At 39.5% G+C, this 17,482-nt stretch overlaps 2 protein-coding genes across 14 annotated transcripts in view; one reads left to right on the plus strand and one right to left on the minus strand.

Moving 5' to 3' along the window:
• Window positions 1-17,482, plus strand: part of rap1gapb (RAP1 GTPase activating protein b) — a 208,969-nt gene that overhangs the window by 107,033 nt on the left and 84,454 nt on the right. Inside the window, exon 3 of one of the 11 annotated variants that reach the window (XM_057846167.1) lies at window positions 6,770-7,591. The exons of 8 other annotated variants lie outside the window; for them this stretch is intronic. The gene's annotated coding sequence lies outside the window, so the exon portion shown is untranslated. Of the gene's footprint in view, window positions 1-186; window positions 298-6,327; window positions 7,592-17,482 lie in introns of those variants that run through there. 2 more of the 11 variants (XM_057846166.1, XM_057846168.1) reach the window with 2 other exon arrangements.
• On the minus strand, window positions 2,469-16,957 carry LOC130921850 (dual specificity tyrosine-phosphorylation-regulated kinase 4-like). 3 transcript variants are annotated; one of them, XM_057846182.1, is made up of 13 exons: window positions 16,758-16,957; window positions 11,289-11,456; window positions 10,925-10,988; window positions 10,669-10,841; window positions 10,442-10,578; window positions 8,084-8,224; window positions 7,867-8,005; window positions 6,998-7,067; window positions 6,724-6,896; window positions 6,582-6,642; window positions 6,401-6,503; window positions 6,245-6,321; window positions 2,469-4,313 (listed from the first exon to the last, which is right to left on the minus strand). In XM_057846182.1, exons 1-13 carry the CDS (start codon window positions 16,809-16,811, stop codon window positions 4,231-4,233), a joined length of 1,443 nt encoding a protein of 480 aa, XP_057702165.1. In that variant the 5' UTR covers window positions 16,812-16,957; the 3' UTR covers window positions 2,469-4,230. The 3 variants fall into 3 exon arrangements, with proteins under 3 accessions (XP_057702165.1, XP_057702163.1, XP_057702166.1); XM_057846180.1 differs by having other exon boundaries at window positions 11,277-11,456; XM_057846183.1 differs by lacking the exon at window positions 16,758-16,957 and adding an exon at window positions 16,201-16,299 and having other exon boundaries at window positions 11,277-11,456.

Consider the following 17,482-nt stretch of genomic DNA (forward strand, 5'->3'; position numbering starts at 1 on the left):
ATTGTGGAGACTCTCAAAGGAAAAAATTGATATTTGTGCTTTCTAGATATCAATTCAAGAGGATGCATGCATTGGGTGTAGAAAAATTGCGGTACAGTGGGTAGCTCTGGAAGGCGGGCCGCGAGGGAGGGATGAGGGAGAGTAAGGAAAAGGAAGGCAGGGAGGAGGATGCTCTCAGTATCATTTAAGAGAGCAAAATAGGCTCATCTCTGCAGCAGGTGTCGGATGACCGAGAAGTCTGAAACGAAGCTCGTGGCAAGCTTGCGGCGGCTTGAAATGATGCAGCGCTGCTGGCAGGTGAGCAAAATTTAAAATTAGACAAGAGGTCGAGTTGAGGACGAGGTATGATACTGGTGAACATCTGAACTTTTAGTGTCTTGTTTCTTTGGGCTGGAAAGTGCCAGAATGTCTTTACTACATATCTAGGGTTGCATTTCCGGATTCCCCACCCATAAACAGTGAAATTAAACCAATGAAATATTTTTGCTATAAACCTACCTCTGTAAATGTCTTTGAAGGATACCCCTGTGATGTGATTTGTCCAATTGGATTGCCAAACTCATCGTATTAGGTGTCTTTGAGTGTGTCTTTAAAGGGAAGTATCTCGTGTCAGCTGATTAGATCTGGCTAGCGATGTTTTTGATTGACTAGGCATTCAGAGTTATGGCAATCAACTGTTCGAGCATGAATATGCTTATTTGGTCAAGTTTTCTCAAAATTTGTTTCATTAATTGTGCCCCAGTGGCTGTGTTGATCCTTGGAAACTTTGAAAATGTCCTAACTAGCAAACATCAGTTGTTTGAATTGGCGACCATGTATGTTGTTTTGCAACTACAACATTATAGTCTGTTTGGGGAAATAATTTCCGCAAAGCTTCGAGGCGGATATGGTCGACCTGTAATTGAAATATTTGTCGTTCTCGAATGAATAAGCACTAGTAACCTTCAAATATGTGTTTTGGTTGTGTCAGCATGTTTATTTGTTTCAATGTCAACAATGTAGTGACGGCATATTCTGTCATGATGTTCACTGCTACAAGATTGCTGCTAAAAGAAAGTAAAAAAGAAACTCAACAATTCAAAAAACCAAGCAGAACATTTGCAAGCCCAGTGTGCACAATATTCCAGGAAGCCCAGCAAGCGGTTGCCTTAGTGATTTCCAATTTAAAATATATTTAAAGTTTCCTCACAACTCAAGAGGTGTGAATGAAAAATTCCGGATTCCAGTCACATGCTTTGACACCACAACAAAAGCGACAGAGTGTAGCAGCAGAATCCTGACTTTTAACAGCGTCAATTTTGGAAAATGATAAGCTTTTCTCAGACGCGAAATTAAAATGCATTACTTAATCAATGAAGGCAAACCAAAAAAGAAATGAGTTAAAACGAAGCATAACTAGCAAGAATGAAAATAATGCATTCCATTTCTAAATAACGCAAAAACGGTATTACATAAAAAGCAATCAATAGTTTCAAGATGGCTCAAGATGTAACAATTATTTAACATTTTTCAACCCATTCGGGAGTGATCAGACACATAATGTTTGCAGTACTTGGGCCGCTGTTAGCCCGAGAAAGCCCGTTAGCTGGCTCTAATGGACCAAGTTAGTCTATCGTTAATGGACAAGCTTACTCGAGCGTGGCGGGCCTTGACGCGATGATGTCTGACTCTTCCCGCACCGCCTGCGGCTTCCTGCCATTCGCCAAGTAAAGCGACCGCATCCGCAGCGACGCGGTGCGCGCATTAGTCATGTTCACACTGCATGTGGCCTCGGGTCAGCCATGCGCCTCCAGAAATGTTGGGATTTTGGCAAATGAAAATTCATAGCTAGCTTCGACATAGAGCTCAGTTTTATTAATATTTTTATTCAAAGGCAAACAAAAATTCTGATTTGTTCAGAGGAAACAATGATTTTTATCTTTTATTTTAACTCTATAGGAAAAGTCTGAATGTGTTTTAAAATGAAAAACCTGTATCTTTTAGTTCCCTAAAAGCCTTCGTTTTTAATTTTGATCATGACAGGTTAAAAAAAAAAAGAACAAAACCAGTATTTCACCAAATATCTCAAGGATATAAAACAAAAAATGTTGGACTTTAGGTCGTTCAGTAGTCTTTTGTGTCACTTTTTGCATTGATTAGCAATAAGGCAGAATAGGATTGCGATCAGCTTTTGGCATAGTTCTGGTGTGATTGTGTTTTTTCTGTTCTGTCACCTTTCCGCTTGACAATACTGCATAGATTTACAGCGGGGTTCTCCTCTGCTGGCCAGTCGAGTACTATTGTTTCATGGCTATTCAAGCAGATAATGGTAGTTTTGGATTTGTGTGCAGGTGCCTTGAAATTAAATTCTGCCAAAATCACTTCGGCAGGTTGACAATTGTGCTCCTCCACTTCAATTTCTTAGTCAAATGCAAAGTTTACATTCATCTGAAGCAAGCTTTGGACCACTGGTTCATGTCATGTCTGTGTGAATATTAATGTCTATTTATTGCTGATTCCACTGAAACAGGCGCGATTATCAAGATCTCATCAAAGACCACAAGAAAAAAAATCAACATTTGAAAAATGATCATTGCACAAAACCACACTTTTTCATCACAATTGTTTGATGTGACTGTGTTCTTTCGAAAAATGTTATTTTCTGTCCCTCTTCAAACTATTGGGATTATCATTCCGTAACTTGGTTTAAAAAGGAATCGGTTACCAGAAAGGAACTTTGTATTCATTAGGGGCGGGAGGATTGAATACCTAAAAAAAAGTATCAATTTTAGTTCAATCTGCAGTTCTGCTCACCCTGTGGCGAACCATGAGAACTGCTACGTTCTTTTCCATGAGAACTGCTACATTCTTTTCTGTAGGAGTTTCATTCTCAAACCTAGTGACAGATTGATAATTCCAAAAGTTTGAATAGTGAAAATTACAAATCAGTCGCTGCCATTGACATCGTTAGACGACAAATCCATAACAGTGAAAATGGAAAATGCACACGAGTGTACAATTATCAAATCCAGGCAAATGGGAGGGAATGGCAAGTCAAATGGATTGAACATCTATCACTGTCAATGGCAAAGGATACATTGATCTCTTAAAACTAAAGCTCTCATCCATCTTGTCCCAGAACACCACTGAAATCCCTCTCTCTTTCAAAATGAGTTGGAAAAATGGACCTGACAAAGTGTTCATTACCCAACAGCAACCTTTTACGGTATCACCAACTATTTTACTCAGACGTCTTTCAAATATAAGATGGAAGTGGTAAATGTCAATCTAAAAGCATTAAACGCTTCGCAAGCAGTTCACACCGCATTGGCAAGCAGTCCCCTCGTTGACCTTTTTGCCTCAGTTTGTAAATTCGCAGGTCAGGCCCGCTGCATCATGGTGTCTGCAGACACGCAGAGGGAGCTAAACCTGTCGTCCTAATTACATTTGTGTTTTAAATTCACTTTCTGGTGCATTCAGCGTTCAGCCCCCCTCGCCCCCTTTACTCATTTGCAGCTACAGCAGGAAACCCTATGCACCGTTATTGCATACAAAAGCTGGAATTCTTATCGCCAGTTAATGACCCACGGTGCTCTGTGGAGGAAGCTGCTGGCTACACAGGATTAATTATAGTTTAAAAAGCTTTGTCTGTCTTGGCAACTTTCTGCTGACGAGCAGACGAGCTTAAAACATACAGTAAGGGTGCATCTTGTAAGTGGACTTTTTGAGAAAATTGACTTTTTAATTGCTTGTGTACAAACAGCTGGGCACCTGCCCACTCATCAAGTGGGAAATTGCACAACTAAGTCACTTTCATCTGCCTCTTTCTCAAATTGTGTGAGTGATCGACTTTTAACTGAATTTTGTAAAAATGCAGTTAACTTACATAATACAGCGAATGAAAATATGCTTATTCTGTCTTTATGGGCACGCGCTTCTTCCGTATGGCAATAAATGCCATGCTTCGAAATGGCCTTGAAGTAGTGGCGTGGCGTGAAGAGCAGCTCATTTGGATAAGACAGGACAACCAACTCAAAACAGGCTACGTTGAAGGTTAAAAAAAAAGGGTTGGTCAGTAGTACTGTTATTCTTTAGCCTTATGGGTTTGAGGGCAAAAGAATGTCAGACTGCAAGGTGATACAAACACCCAGTATCAGGTTGAGTTTTGTCAATATGGGCATAGTCAAGATAAAGAAATAAAAAGCCTGTCGACAAATGGCCATCCAGTCTGATATCGTTGATCTCAAGAGCTTATTTGTACTGTGGCACTGGCTGCAACATTGGCGGTGGAATCTTCTCTCTCTTCAGTAAGCTGCTTATTGTCGGTCTGTTATCTGAGTAAAAGTGGAAACAGAAAAAATGCACCTTTTCAAGAATGTTAACAACTGTTAATGCTACAAAAGCAAGCATCCTATGTATATAACAAATATTGTACACAGTAATGTCATCACCGTCAACCAAATGGTGCGGTTAAATTTGCTGCAATTCTCAACTCAGTTACAAAACAGAATTTATAATAAATGTATTATTACTATTATTATTTGCTAATAAACAATTTATAAATTCCTCTTTTCGGATCCACACATTCTGTCCCGCTATTTTTATTTCTGCCACATTTTGTTTTCCAATTGATTAGTGTATGAATGTCAAATGCAGCTGTACTGTGAATCCCAAGATTTTAGAAAAGGTTAATGCCCTGAAACCGCTACTTTTTTCCTTCATTTTGTATCCTGCGGTTTATAAACCAGTGCGGCTCATTTGGTGGTTTATTTGGGTTAATAGGTAACACTTTATTTGAATATTTATTTTGCGCCGTAAGACTGTCATAAGACCGACATAATGATGACATGACACTGTCATGGGCATTAATGAATGCTAGGGACAGATGTCTTTAAGTGTCATCCGGGAAATTTTGTCACTAACTCCATTTATGTCCTCGGCTTTTACATCCATTCAAAACAGATAATTTGCTGGATGACACTAAGTGACATCTGTCATTAACAATCAATAATGCTCATGACAGTGACATGTCACAATTATAACGGTCTAATGAGTCTTTTGATAACGCTGTTAAATAAAGTGTTAGCGGTTAATATCCTTTGGGTGTAAATTTCTCATTATATAGTGAGGACAGCTGCGGCTTACAGTCCGGTGTGGCTTATCTATAAGGGCAGCTGCAGTTTATAATGCGAGGTGGTTTATCTATGAACAAAGGCTGTTTTCGTGTCAGATTTGGTGGGTGGCTTATAGCCAGGTGCGCCTTATAGTCCGAAAATCACGGTACAGTGATCCCTTGCTACTTCGCGCTTCAACCATCACGCCCTCACTCCATCGCGGATTTTTTTTTTTTTGAGATGTTCCATCCACTCTCCCTCCTGAAGTGTTTCTTTCTCACCAGGCAGCTGCAGCTTGTTAAAATTAACAATGAGTGACAAGGGAGCTGCTTTTAAGTGGCCAGACAACTACCTTTCAAAGGCCGTCGCCTGGTTAACTTTTTAAACATTGGCTGGAGTCGCTATGGAAACTCATTGTGTTGTGTGCTCTTCTAAGCAGCATCAGTTGATTTGAGAGGACTCACTCAATTAAGTTTAATAAAGAATTATACTTTGGAGGAAAAAAAGGGAAAAATCATGTCTTATATGTATCTCTTTCCAATGCTAAATTTGAATAATTACATTGAACACACCAATAAAACATTAACATTTTATGTAAATAAGCTGCACCTCTACTTCGCGAACTTCGATTACCGTGGTGGGGGGCGGTCCCCATTAATCATGAAAAACAAGGGGTCACTGTACATTGTAATTAGCGGGAACTTGAAAATGCCAGTAAACAAATGTCAGACCTGACAAGGAAATCTTGCATAAATAATTATGGTAGTTTTCCAGTCACATTAACCGCTTGGGCCGTCTTCCGGAAAACTAAGAACTCATCAATTTGACAATTTTCAACAACACAATCAGAGCCCAATCTACAAAATATGGCGCAAAGCAATACGTTACCCCACCACGACATTGACTGCAGATTGAGAACCCTTTAAGGCAATATATTGTACGCTCCTATATCTCAGTTTTATAAGTCTGCAATACAGCATTAGTGCAACACTCGGACTGCATTCAGAAACTCAGACATGTCCATTAACATGAAGTCCCAATGTCTGCAGTCCTGAACCCACCTAACTCCCCCCCCCCCCAAAAAAAAAAAAAAAAAAACAATTTAAGCAATTATCCCCATTATGACCCATACATAAGCAGTGATCACTCACATGTATGTTTGGTTGCCTGCTTGATCCACGGATGTCGCAAAGCCTTCTCCGGCGTGAGCCGCTTTGTTGCATCATACCTGCTCAGCAATTGACAAGCACTTAATAGACTGTCATACAATTCTGTACACTATATTTGTTGTCATAATATGAACCTACTCGAGACAGCACCGAATAAAGTCCAGAAACTTTGGATTCTTGGACTTCAGTCTTGTTGCCAGTGGGGTCCTTGGGGGCTTTTTTTCTTCAGTATCTGAACCATCTAGAAATTGGTAGAGCATGTGGTCACGATAACATTATTGCACCAAAGACTTGGTTTAATAAGCCTTTTAAACCTCACCAACACAGTAGTTTTTCCGGCTCGCTGCATTCATCAAGTCAATTGGTGGGAGACCCAGGACCTAAGGAACAGTCACGTTCAAGATGCTAACAGCAGCAGCGGCTCACATGTCAAGACTGAATTGTTATGCGCTCATATTCACCCTTGTTATACAATTGAAAATGTCGCCTTTGTCTTTGCCTTTAAAGAGAAATAGGCCCCAGTCGAGCTCAGCCAGCGTGCAGCCGAGGCTCCACATGTCCGAGGCTGTGGTACAACACTTGCCAAGCAGACGCTCCGGAGCCATGTACGCTAGTGTCTGATTGGTCGGCCGACCTGCGGGAGGTTAAAACAGATTGGGTGTCTCCACCAGCCTTAACGTAAAATGTCTGCAAATGGTTTTACTGGGCTCATATCTCACCATCTAGTAGTCTCACCTCTGATAAAGATGCTCCCGCCGAAGTCACTTACTGCTGCATTGTTTTCCTTGTCCAATAGGATATTTTCCTTAAATAATCCAAGAGTGTCATTAAAGTTCGGGACTAATGATACCCAGTTCGATTGTGTCAAATTATTCATGTTGCCTTCAATTTAGATATGGCGAGGTTACTGCATGTTAAAATGGTTTAGGCTGTCCATGTAGAATGAGTTCCACAGGGCTCCATCCATGATCCCAGGTTATTTAAATAACATTAGTGTTTAGGTAAGATCATACTTTATTTTTTTTAATCCTGAAATAAATTGATTATTGCTCATTTACGGGTTTGGTCAGTAACACGTCAATACATAGCCAAAATATAGATTCTTCTCTCATGGAGATGTTTTGCAATTTCTTGCTTTGATTCAGTTCAAAGATAAGTCACTTTTGTTTATGACTACAAAAATACTTCGTAATGGACAGATTCTGTCTTTGGAGCCATCTTGTTTACTGGTGGTGGTGCTTAATAAAGAACACATTTGTCAGAAAAAAAAGTAGTATTACAAGATATGTGTCTGGTTTATTCTGTTGACAGGGCCATGAAGTCTTAATGGTATGTACTGTATTTGGTTGAAGTGGTCTATATTTTAGTGCTTTCATTAACAAATTGGCTTCTGTTTTTAAACGACACTGTATTTTCTTGTCAAATCAGTCTTCCTCTTTATTAGACAAGTAGTGTTATTCACGACCCGGGAAGATAGTTGCAGTCGTAAAAATGTAGATCCAGTATTTATCTGCCTGCTTTGTCCATAAATGTGCCTGCTCTATCAATACTGAAGGATCAGCATGTATTTTTCTTTAGACATTTTTTTATATGTATCTCCTTACCGGTTTTAAGTCTCCGTGGATGAGTTGCACATCTTTGAGAACCTTCAGACATTTGAGCACATCGATGGCATATTTTCTAATGTCGGCTTCGCACAGTCGTCGCAATTTGCTCTCAACTAGTGCTTTGTGGAGGTCCTTTCTGGAAAAAAACCCAAAAAAACCCCCACAATGAATCCACAGACCTTGGGATATGAAGCCAGGAAAATGTTCAACTTACTCAAATAGCTCAAAGGTAATGCACAGATGGTTCCGGAAGTAGAAGTGCTCCTTCATGTGTACCATGTTGGCTTTGTTGGTTCTATCTAACCTTTGTAGGGTCTTTAGATTGTCCAACTCTGTCTGTGCCATCTTTTGACCTCTGTGATGATAGTAATTCAATTAATTGGTATACAATGCAGTAATATAGTGAAACCCTGTCTAATGAAAGTTGGCTCTTGTGCAACCTACTGTATAAAATTAAATATGGCGCCTCACAGGCCATAGCTCATTATATAAATATTTGAGGTATTTCTAAAACGATTTATGAATAAAATCTTACCAAAGAAATATTCCCTTTAAGGATGGAGATTAAATTTGTGACCACATTGTTGTAAGCAGACCCACCATAGCATTAGTAATAAAAAAAATATATATCCACAAGTCTTGCATTTTTGCGTGGCTTTCAGTTGTCAACTGTTAAATGCAACGCCGCGGGAAACAGTGTGGTAGCACAACTTTTTCATTGATACCGTAACCATAATGTGACTAGTGTTCCTTTGATCTGTACCTTATCGAAAATATGCTATTCGTATTTTGAGAGTGGTCATTGTTACAAAGTTTGCTAACCCACTGTATTTTTAATATATGTACCAAGCACAACACATTTGCCACTGTGCTGTGTGTTAGACGTAGTATACCGCCAAATATTTACAGTGGGGTAAATAAGTATTTAGTCAACCACTAATTGTGCAAGTTTTTGGTCAATACCAAAAGTTCATCTCAATACTTTGTTATGTACCTTTTGTTGGCAATAACGGAGGCCAAACGTTTTCTGTAACTCTTCACAAGCTTTTCACATACTGTTGCTGGTATTTTGGCCCATTCCTCAATGCAGATCTCCTCTAGAGCAGTGATGTTTTGGGGCTGTCGTTGGGCAACACTGACTTTCAACTCCTTCCACACCCCGTGGCGTCAAAATGATAACAACGGTGAGCAAAAATCCGAGAACCAAACGGGGGGATCTATTGAATGACCTACAGAGGGCTGGGACTACAGTAACAAAGGCTACTATCTGTAACACAATGTGCCGCCAGGGACTCAAATCCTGCACTGCTAGACGGGTCCCCCTGCTGAAGAAAGTACACGTCCAGGCCCGTCTGTGGGTCGCTAGAGAGCATTTGGATGATCCAGAAGAGGACTGGGAGAATGTGTTATGGTCAGATGAAACCAAAATAGAACTTTTTGGTAGAAACACAGTTTCTCGTGTTTGCAGGAAAAAGAATACTGAATTGCACCATACCCACTCTGAAGCATGGGGGTGGAAACATCATGGTTTGGGGCTGTTTTTCTGCAAAGGGACCAGGACGACTGATCTGTGTAAAGGAAATAATGAATGGGGCCATGTATCGAGAGATTTTGAGTGAAAATCTCATTCCATCAGCAAGGGCATTGAAGATGAGACTTGGCTGAGTCTTTCAGGATGACAATGATCCCAAACACACAGCCAGGGCAACAAAGGAGTGGCTTCGTAAGAAGCATTTCAAGGTCCTGGAGTGGCCTAGCCAGTCTCCAGATTTCAACCCCATAGAAAATCTGTGGAGAGAGTTGAAAGTCCGTGTTGCCCAACGACAGCCCAAAACATTACTGCTCTAGAGGAGCTCTGCATGGAGGAATGGGCCAAAATACCAGCAACAGTATGTGAAAAGCTTGTGAAGAGTTACAGAAAACGTTTAGCCTCTGTTATTGCCAACAAAGGGTAGTGAAGAGTTACAGAAAATGTTTGGCCTCCGTTATTGCCAACAAAGGGTACATAACAAAGTATTGAGATGAACTTTTGGTATTGACCAAATACTTATTTTCAACCATGATTTGCAAATAAATTCTTTAAAAATCAAACAATGTGATTTTCTTTTTTTTTTTCCACATTCTGTCTCTCATGGTTTAGGTTTACCCATGTTGACAATTACAGGCCTCTCTAATATTTTCAAGTGGGAGAACTTGCACAATTAGTGGTTGAGTAAATACTTATTTGCCCCACTGTAGGTTTGTTGTAAAATTAAAGTATGGTTCAGGACTTTTGAAAGGCAAACACGTATCATCTTTGGCTGTTTACTCAGATTTAGAGAGAAAAAAAAAACAAAACTTAAATTACTTCTGATTCTAATCTGTTTTCAAATATTGGTGCATTGGAAAACTCATCAAAACTAAATAAGGAAAACTGAATATCTCATGTTTAAACTGTTTAAGTGATTGGTTTTGCTGTAATGGTTCACATTTAGTGGCCATGCCTAAATTACATGGGTTTGTCCATGCATCACTACAGAATTAAAAAGAACCTCTCAGGGTAGTATGTGTGCTGATATGATGAAGTTCTTACTCGGTTGTGTTACGAAAGACCTTGATGGCGACAAGTGTCATGGTCTTGTGGTCCCTGCATTTAAGCACCTTTCCAGCCAATCCTGACCCCATCACCCCAAGCACCTCAAAGCGGTAGGCCAGGTGGTCTCCAGCCCTCTGGAAATTACAGTTTTATTCTAATTTTCTCTGATTTTAGATGTGTCCATCTGGAATCCTAGTAAGGATTGCTAATCAGTGGTCACTCACCACTTTGTAGAATCCCTTGGAGTCGTCGAAGGACTCTCCCTCCGATGTTGACGTAGACTCTTTGGAGCGCCGTATTTTCTTGGCCTTTTCTCCCACATACCACACGTGGCGGTATTCCTTGATTTCGTTCTGTTCGTATGGTGTAAGGCATCGCTTGGTGTCTCGGAGAACCGCTGTGAACAACGTAGAAGTGTTTACTGGAACGGTATAGGAAGACTTCAAAGCCGTGTTTGCCATAAGTGCCGTAGACACTTACATTCGGGAGTTCTGCAGTGAGATAGGGAAGTAATGATTCTGTTCCTGGAAGAGGTTTTGTTTATCTGAGTAGAGACGCATTTAAACAGAATAAGAATGGCCTTCGTTCATCAACTTATCAATTATTAATTGTCGACCATTTTATCCGTCTGTCTATAAGGTTATGTTGAGTCACCGTTTTGTTTTGAAGTAGTGGAGGCAAATTCAACTTTTGAGTGCAAGTCAATCATGTTTGTTTCCAGAATGTGTAGCTATAGAAATGATTTCAGGCAACTACTTTGCAACAATTACAGCTGACAGTAGTAAGGATTTTAGCTTTTCCCCTCTCTATCAAACGCCAGGTGTGTACTCACTCGAGTACTGACTTGTTGTGCGGGCGTTGAGATGGTTTTCTGCTGAGTCATGGGAATTTGCGGGAACCCAAGTTTGGTTTTGTTTGGGGGGTTCGAGGGGAGGGAGGTCTGACGATGGGCTACAGTTTGGCTGTTTCTGGATTTCAGCGGCTCCTTGTGGACTCTTGGGGTGGGAAGAATCTAAAAAAATGTAAGAGTTTGATAAGTCCACTTAAATGCATAAGAAATGGCATTTTACATTAAAATTAGTGATTGTATATGGCCAATGAAGCCTAAGGTTTGCAGGGCATACGAATGTCATGCTGATGTGTGTATCAATTTAAATTAGGGCTATCAAACGATTAAAATTTTTAATCGAGTTAATTACAGCTTAAAAATTAATTAATCGTAATTAATCACAATTCGAACCATCTTTAAAATATGCCATATTTTTCTGTAAATTATTGTTGGAATGGAAAGATACAAGACACAAAACAGATATATACATTCAACATACGGTACATAGGTACTGTATTTGTTTATTATAACAATAAATCAACAAAATGGCATTAACATTATTAACATTCTGTTAAAGTGATCCATGGATAGAAAGACGTAGTTCTTAAAAGATCAATTTTAGTACAAGTTGTAGAAATTTTATATTAAAACCCCTCTTAATGTTTTCATTTTAATAAAACTTTTCAATCAAAAAAAATAAACTAGTAGCTCACCATTGTTGATGTCAATGATTACACAACGCTCATGCTGCTGAAACCCATAAAATCAGTAGCACCCAAGCGCCAGCAGAGGGCGACAAAAAAAAAAAAAAAAACACAAGTAACAAGTGGACATTACACTGTGCTGTCATTTTAATTTGTTTGAGCGGGGCATGTGTGTTAAATGCGTCAAATATTTTAACGTGATTAATTAGAAAAATTAATAACCGACCGTTAACGCAATAATTTTGACAGCCCTAATTTCAATATTAATGTTATGGATCCTGTAGGGTTATTGATGTCACTCACCTATTGTATGAGATTTCAGTTTGTGCTGCGTTTTGTCAAATATTTACCATTATTTCTTTTAATTTAATTCTTTGGTAGTGCTTTAGCTATCTACACTTTCTATTTTTACTGGGGGGTTTTCACAGTAAGGAAAGGCAGCAAACCACGGAACTAATGATAAGACATTAATCATCAGTTCACGATGACAAATCCCTTATGTTATTGTATTTCCTGAATACACATTTGGTTTAAGTTCAGTCAAAATTATTCTAGTTTTTTGCTTTTGACCCAGCAAAAGTACCAATCACAATGAAAATACAATTTTGATCTTTTTTTACCTCACAAACAGTGTTTTACTCCCATTATAATTTTGAAAAATAAATAGGGACATGATATATGAAAATTATGTGTAGTAGATTGTTTCTGAACAAAAACTGGTAACAGTGGTGGTTGTAGGGGTGGAGCCAATGGGGCAACCACCCCACCTCTAATTTGAATGGTCCTTGAAGTGCCCCTGTTCCCATTTTAGCACAAAGCATGGCAATCAGTGAATACTTTTCTGAGCGAATCCTTTCCTGAAGTGAGAGAATGAGATAATGCTATTTCTACAGTATGTTTAAGGTGCACAATGTAGGTTTGATGGCCAAAAATGGTACTGCAACCCCATCAAAATATTGACTAGCACAAAATGCCCTCCCCCTTCGGGTTGGCAGAATACAGCTTCACATTGGAGAACATGCAGGAAAAGAACTTTTAGTGACAAGCGACGAGTTCTGAGCAGAAGGTACAGTGGGGCAAATAAGTATTTAGTTCTCCCACTTGAAAATATTAAGAGGCCTGTAATTGTCAACATGGGTAAACCTCAACCATGAGAAAGAATGTGGAAAATAAAACCAGAAAATCACATTGTTTGATTTTTAAAGAATTTATTGCAAATCATGGTGGAAAATAAGTATTTGGTCAATACCAAAAGTTCATCTCAATACTTTGTTATGTACCCTTTGTTGGCAATAACAGAGGCCAAACGTTTTCTGTAACTCCTCACAAGCTTTTCACACTGTTGCTGGTATTTTGGTCCATTTCTCCATGCAGATCTAGTGATGTTTTGGGCTGTCGTTGGGCAACACGGACTTTCAACTCCCTCCACAGATTTTCTACGGGGTTGAGATCTGGAGACTGGCTAGGCCACTCCAGGACCTTGAAATGCTTCTTACGAAGCCACTCCTTTGTTTCCCTGGCTGTGTTTTTGGGATCATTGTCATGCTGAAAGACCCAGCCACGTCTCATCTTCAATGCACTTGCTGATGGAAGGAGATTTTCACTCAAAATCTCTCGATACATGGCCCTATTCATTCTTTCCTTTACACAGATCAGTCGTCCTGGTCCCTTTGCAGAAAAACAGCCCCAAAGCATGATGTTTCCACCCCCATGCTTCACAGTTGGTATGGTGTTCTTCGGATGCAATTCAGTATTCTTTCTCCCCCAAACACGAGAACCTGTGTTTCTACCAAAAAGTTTTATTTGGTTTCATCTGACCATAACACATTCTCCCAATCCTCTTCTGGATCATCCAAATGCGCTCTAGCAAACTGCAGAGGGCACTGGATGTGTACTTTCTTCAGCAGGGGGACACGTCTGGCAGTGCAGGATTTGACTCCCTGGCGGCGCGTTGTGTTAGTGGTAGTAGCCTTTGTTACTCTGGTCCCAGCTCTCTGTAGGTCATTCACTAGGTCCCCGCGTGTGGTTCTGGGATTTTTGCTGACCGTTTTTGTTATCATTTTGACGCCACGGGGTGAGATCTTGCATGGAGCCCCGGGATCAAGGGAGGTTATCAGTGGTCTTGTAGGTCTTCCATTTTCTAGTAATTGCTCCCACGGTTAATTTCTTAACACCAAGCGTTTTAACTATTGCAGATTCAGTCTTCCCAGTCTGGTGCAGGTCTACAATTTTGTCTCTGGTGTCTTTCGACAGCTCTTTGGTCTTGGCCATAGTGGAGTTTGGAGTGTGACTGACTGAAGTTGTGGACTGGTGTCTCGTTAGACCTCGTTAGAAGACGTTAGACACCTTTGACAGCCAGAAATCTTGCTTGTTTGTAGGTGACCAAATACTTATTTTCCACTCTAATTTGGAAATAATTTTTAAAAAATCAAACAATGTGACTTTTTGTTGTTGTTTTTCCCACATTCTGTCTCTCATGGTTGAGGTTTACCCATGTTGACAATTACAGGCCTCTCTAATCTTTTAAGGTAGGAGAACTTGCACAATTGGTGGTTGACTAAATACTTATTTGCCCCACTGTATATCTTTTTAATTTTCATGCAAGATGTTTTCAATGTCAACATTTAATAATGATGATTACAAAAGCCGTGAAATGAGGTCCAAGTTAGTTTATGTCACCATGATTGAAGTGAGGCGGGGGGATGGGCTACTTTTCTCAATGTATAAGCAGACTTGCAAAGAAGTATACCATTTGGTTATTCGTAATACATTAACAGCATCAACAAAGACGATTTATTTGCTCCATCCATTTTAATTTCCATTACTGACTAAAAATTTCCACGCGCAGACGAACTTTGGATCTACATGCAAAATTACATAGCACAACCACGCCAAATGAATGTATATCCTTGTTTTGCTTTGTTTGTTGTCTTGAATTCTTTGAGACTCCTAACAATGTTTTTTTTTTTTTTTTTTTTGGCTTGAGTGGTAGACATAATTCACATTGTTTGTCAAATTTGGCGCCGCCTTAAGTTCACGGGAACAGTGCTGTGGCAACCCGGACGAAGACTGGAAACTGGTCTCATGATTGGCTGGTGATGAACACGGAAGCAAAACGGGAATAAATATCGGCTTTTAAAATGGAAAAATCTCAGTTGTAGACTTCATAATGGTATTGACGGGACACGGGGCCGATTAATAGCGGGCCTATCTCTGTCAAAGCTGACAGACTGGAAACACAAACTTTTTACATTGAAAATTCTTGTGAATAAAATGCATAAATCCCTGAATTCTTTATAGATATGGACGTAAAACAGCCTCGATTCTTGATTAAAATTTAAAAAAAAAAAAAAAAAAAAACATGCAGGTAGAATTGATTGTAAATGTCGAATGTGCTGCTCGTCCTCAAGTCACACTGTGGCGCCACCTTAGCACAACAAAGACCTTTTTATGTTTAAATTCTTGTGATTAAATGCTGAAATCCCTCAATTCTTTATATATATATATATATATATATATGGACGTAAAACAGTCTCGATTCTTGGCTAAAAGTAAAAAAAACGTGCAGGTAGAATTTATTTTAGGTAAGTATGTTGATTGTGCTGCTCGTCTTCTGTGGCGCTGCCTTACCACAACAAAGAGCTTTTTAGGTTAAATGTTAAATCCCTGAATTCTTTACAGATATGGACATAAAGCTGTATTGTGAATAAATGCTTAAATCCCTGAATTCTTTATAGAAATGGACGGAAAAGTCTCGATTATTGGTTAGAAGCAAAAAAACGTGCAGGTAGCATTTACTTTACGTAAATATATCGAAGGGCGATGCCAGTCCGTAGCACTTAATTTCTTCTATTGATTTTTTTCACAACGTTTTAAAATGTAAGCATGGTTCGAAAAATATATTACCTTGAATCCTCGAACAAATCACTCCTGAGAAAATCCTTCCTGTTAGTATGCAGTACAGCTTTCTTACTTTTTCAACTAAATCCGGCATCACATATGTTGCATGAGTGAATAGCTCCTCTTGATATTGGCGGCCGCCTGCTTTAAGGAAGGCGCAGTATGTGCCCCAAGTGACCTGTCAGTACCATTATGAAGTCTATGATCTCAGTTTAACCATTGAGATTAGTTTTAGAAGTATTTCCCAAAAAACATGTTTATTTTCAAGTCTTTTGAAATATTGCCATTTCGTGTAGACAGCAATAGTAAAGTGCAATTCTTACATTGTGCAGCTTCAAATATTAATGCTGCTTTGTGTTCATCAAAGGGTTAAAATAGTTTTTCAAAAAAGTGATTAAAATTATCGTTCCATGTATTGTATCCTTACTTGCACACAGTACGATTGAATAGTATTATTACAAACTTTACCGGTTTTTACTACCACATGTAGGATAATCTGCGTTAAGAAACACTGAACAAAGATGGCAGCGACACTTGGCCCCACGTGATTACATGTGCCCGTTTCAGAAAAATCCTAGAATCGGCACTGACTGGTAAATAGTAATAAAAAGTAAAGCAGATGATAATCGTGAATAAAGAAAGACTCCACCTAATAACTGTCTGATAAAATCTTGATTTTTTTTTTTTTTTTTAAGGTAATTTTATTATGAATGAATTATGAAACTCGCTTAAAGTTAGGCAATTTGAGGGTTCAGCCACCTTAATACAACTCTACTGTGTAAGTAGTGTGTTGATTATAGCCTACATATTTACTTCCCTATATGTAGTGTTATGTGTGAGCCCAGGAGGTGCTTTCCGGGCAGTACGAATCCCGCCTGACCTTTTCGAGTTGTTCGTTCGTTGCCTTGTCCTTGTTTGCCGCGGCAGCTAGCATCTTCCCGGCTGCCGCTTTCTAAAGTGGCGAGCATCTCTCCTTCCTCTTGATGAGCGTCCACTAAAGTCCTCGTCGTCTTTTGCACAGTCTCGGCGGCGCGGGTACACGCCGGCGTCGCTTTTATCGGTAATAAAGTGCTGTCTATTCGTAACCGCCGCATGAAAGGCGGGTTTTGGAGCCTCGCGGTCACACGTTGGCGGCGTCACGGACGTCAGCTGTAGCTATACCGGCAAGAGTGACGCGAGGCCGGCATGGAGGGAGTCCTCAAGTCCATGTAAATTGACGGCGCGCAAGGCAACGCCATGGTAACAATCGCTGCCAGTCAAATATGTAATCATATTTCACAAATATACATACTTATATATTCAGAAAATTCAGTACTCCTAATTCCAAAACATGCATGCGAGATTCACCTAAAACACTAAAGAAGTACCAAACCCCCATATTTGATTTTCAAGTGCTACTGTCTTGACTAATGATAAATACGATAGCATGGTCTAGCAGTTTTCTAAGAATTTACATTTAAAAAATTACCCTAATTTTCGTACTATAAAACACTGGATTGCAATGTGCACCATCAATGAAGAGTTTATTTTCATTCATAAGACCCACCTAATTATAAGGTGCAATCGTGCATCAGTTCTACTGCTTTTGTCATTGCATTGTCTATC

Source organism: Corythoichthys intestinalis, chromosome 9, assembly GCF_030265065.1.
Source record: "Corythoichthys intestinalis isolate RoL2023-P3 chromosome 9, ASM3026506v1, whole genome shotgun sequence".
Lineage (NCBI taxonomy): Eukaryota > Metazoa > Chordata > Actinopteri > Syngnathiformes > Syngnathidae > Corythoichthys > Corythoichthys intestinalis.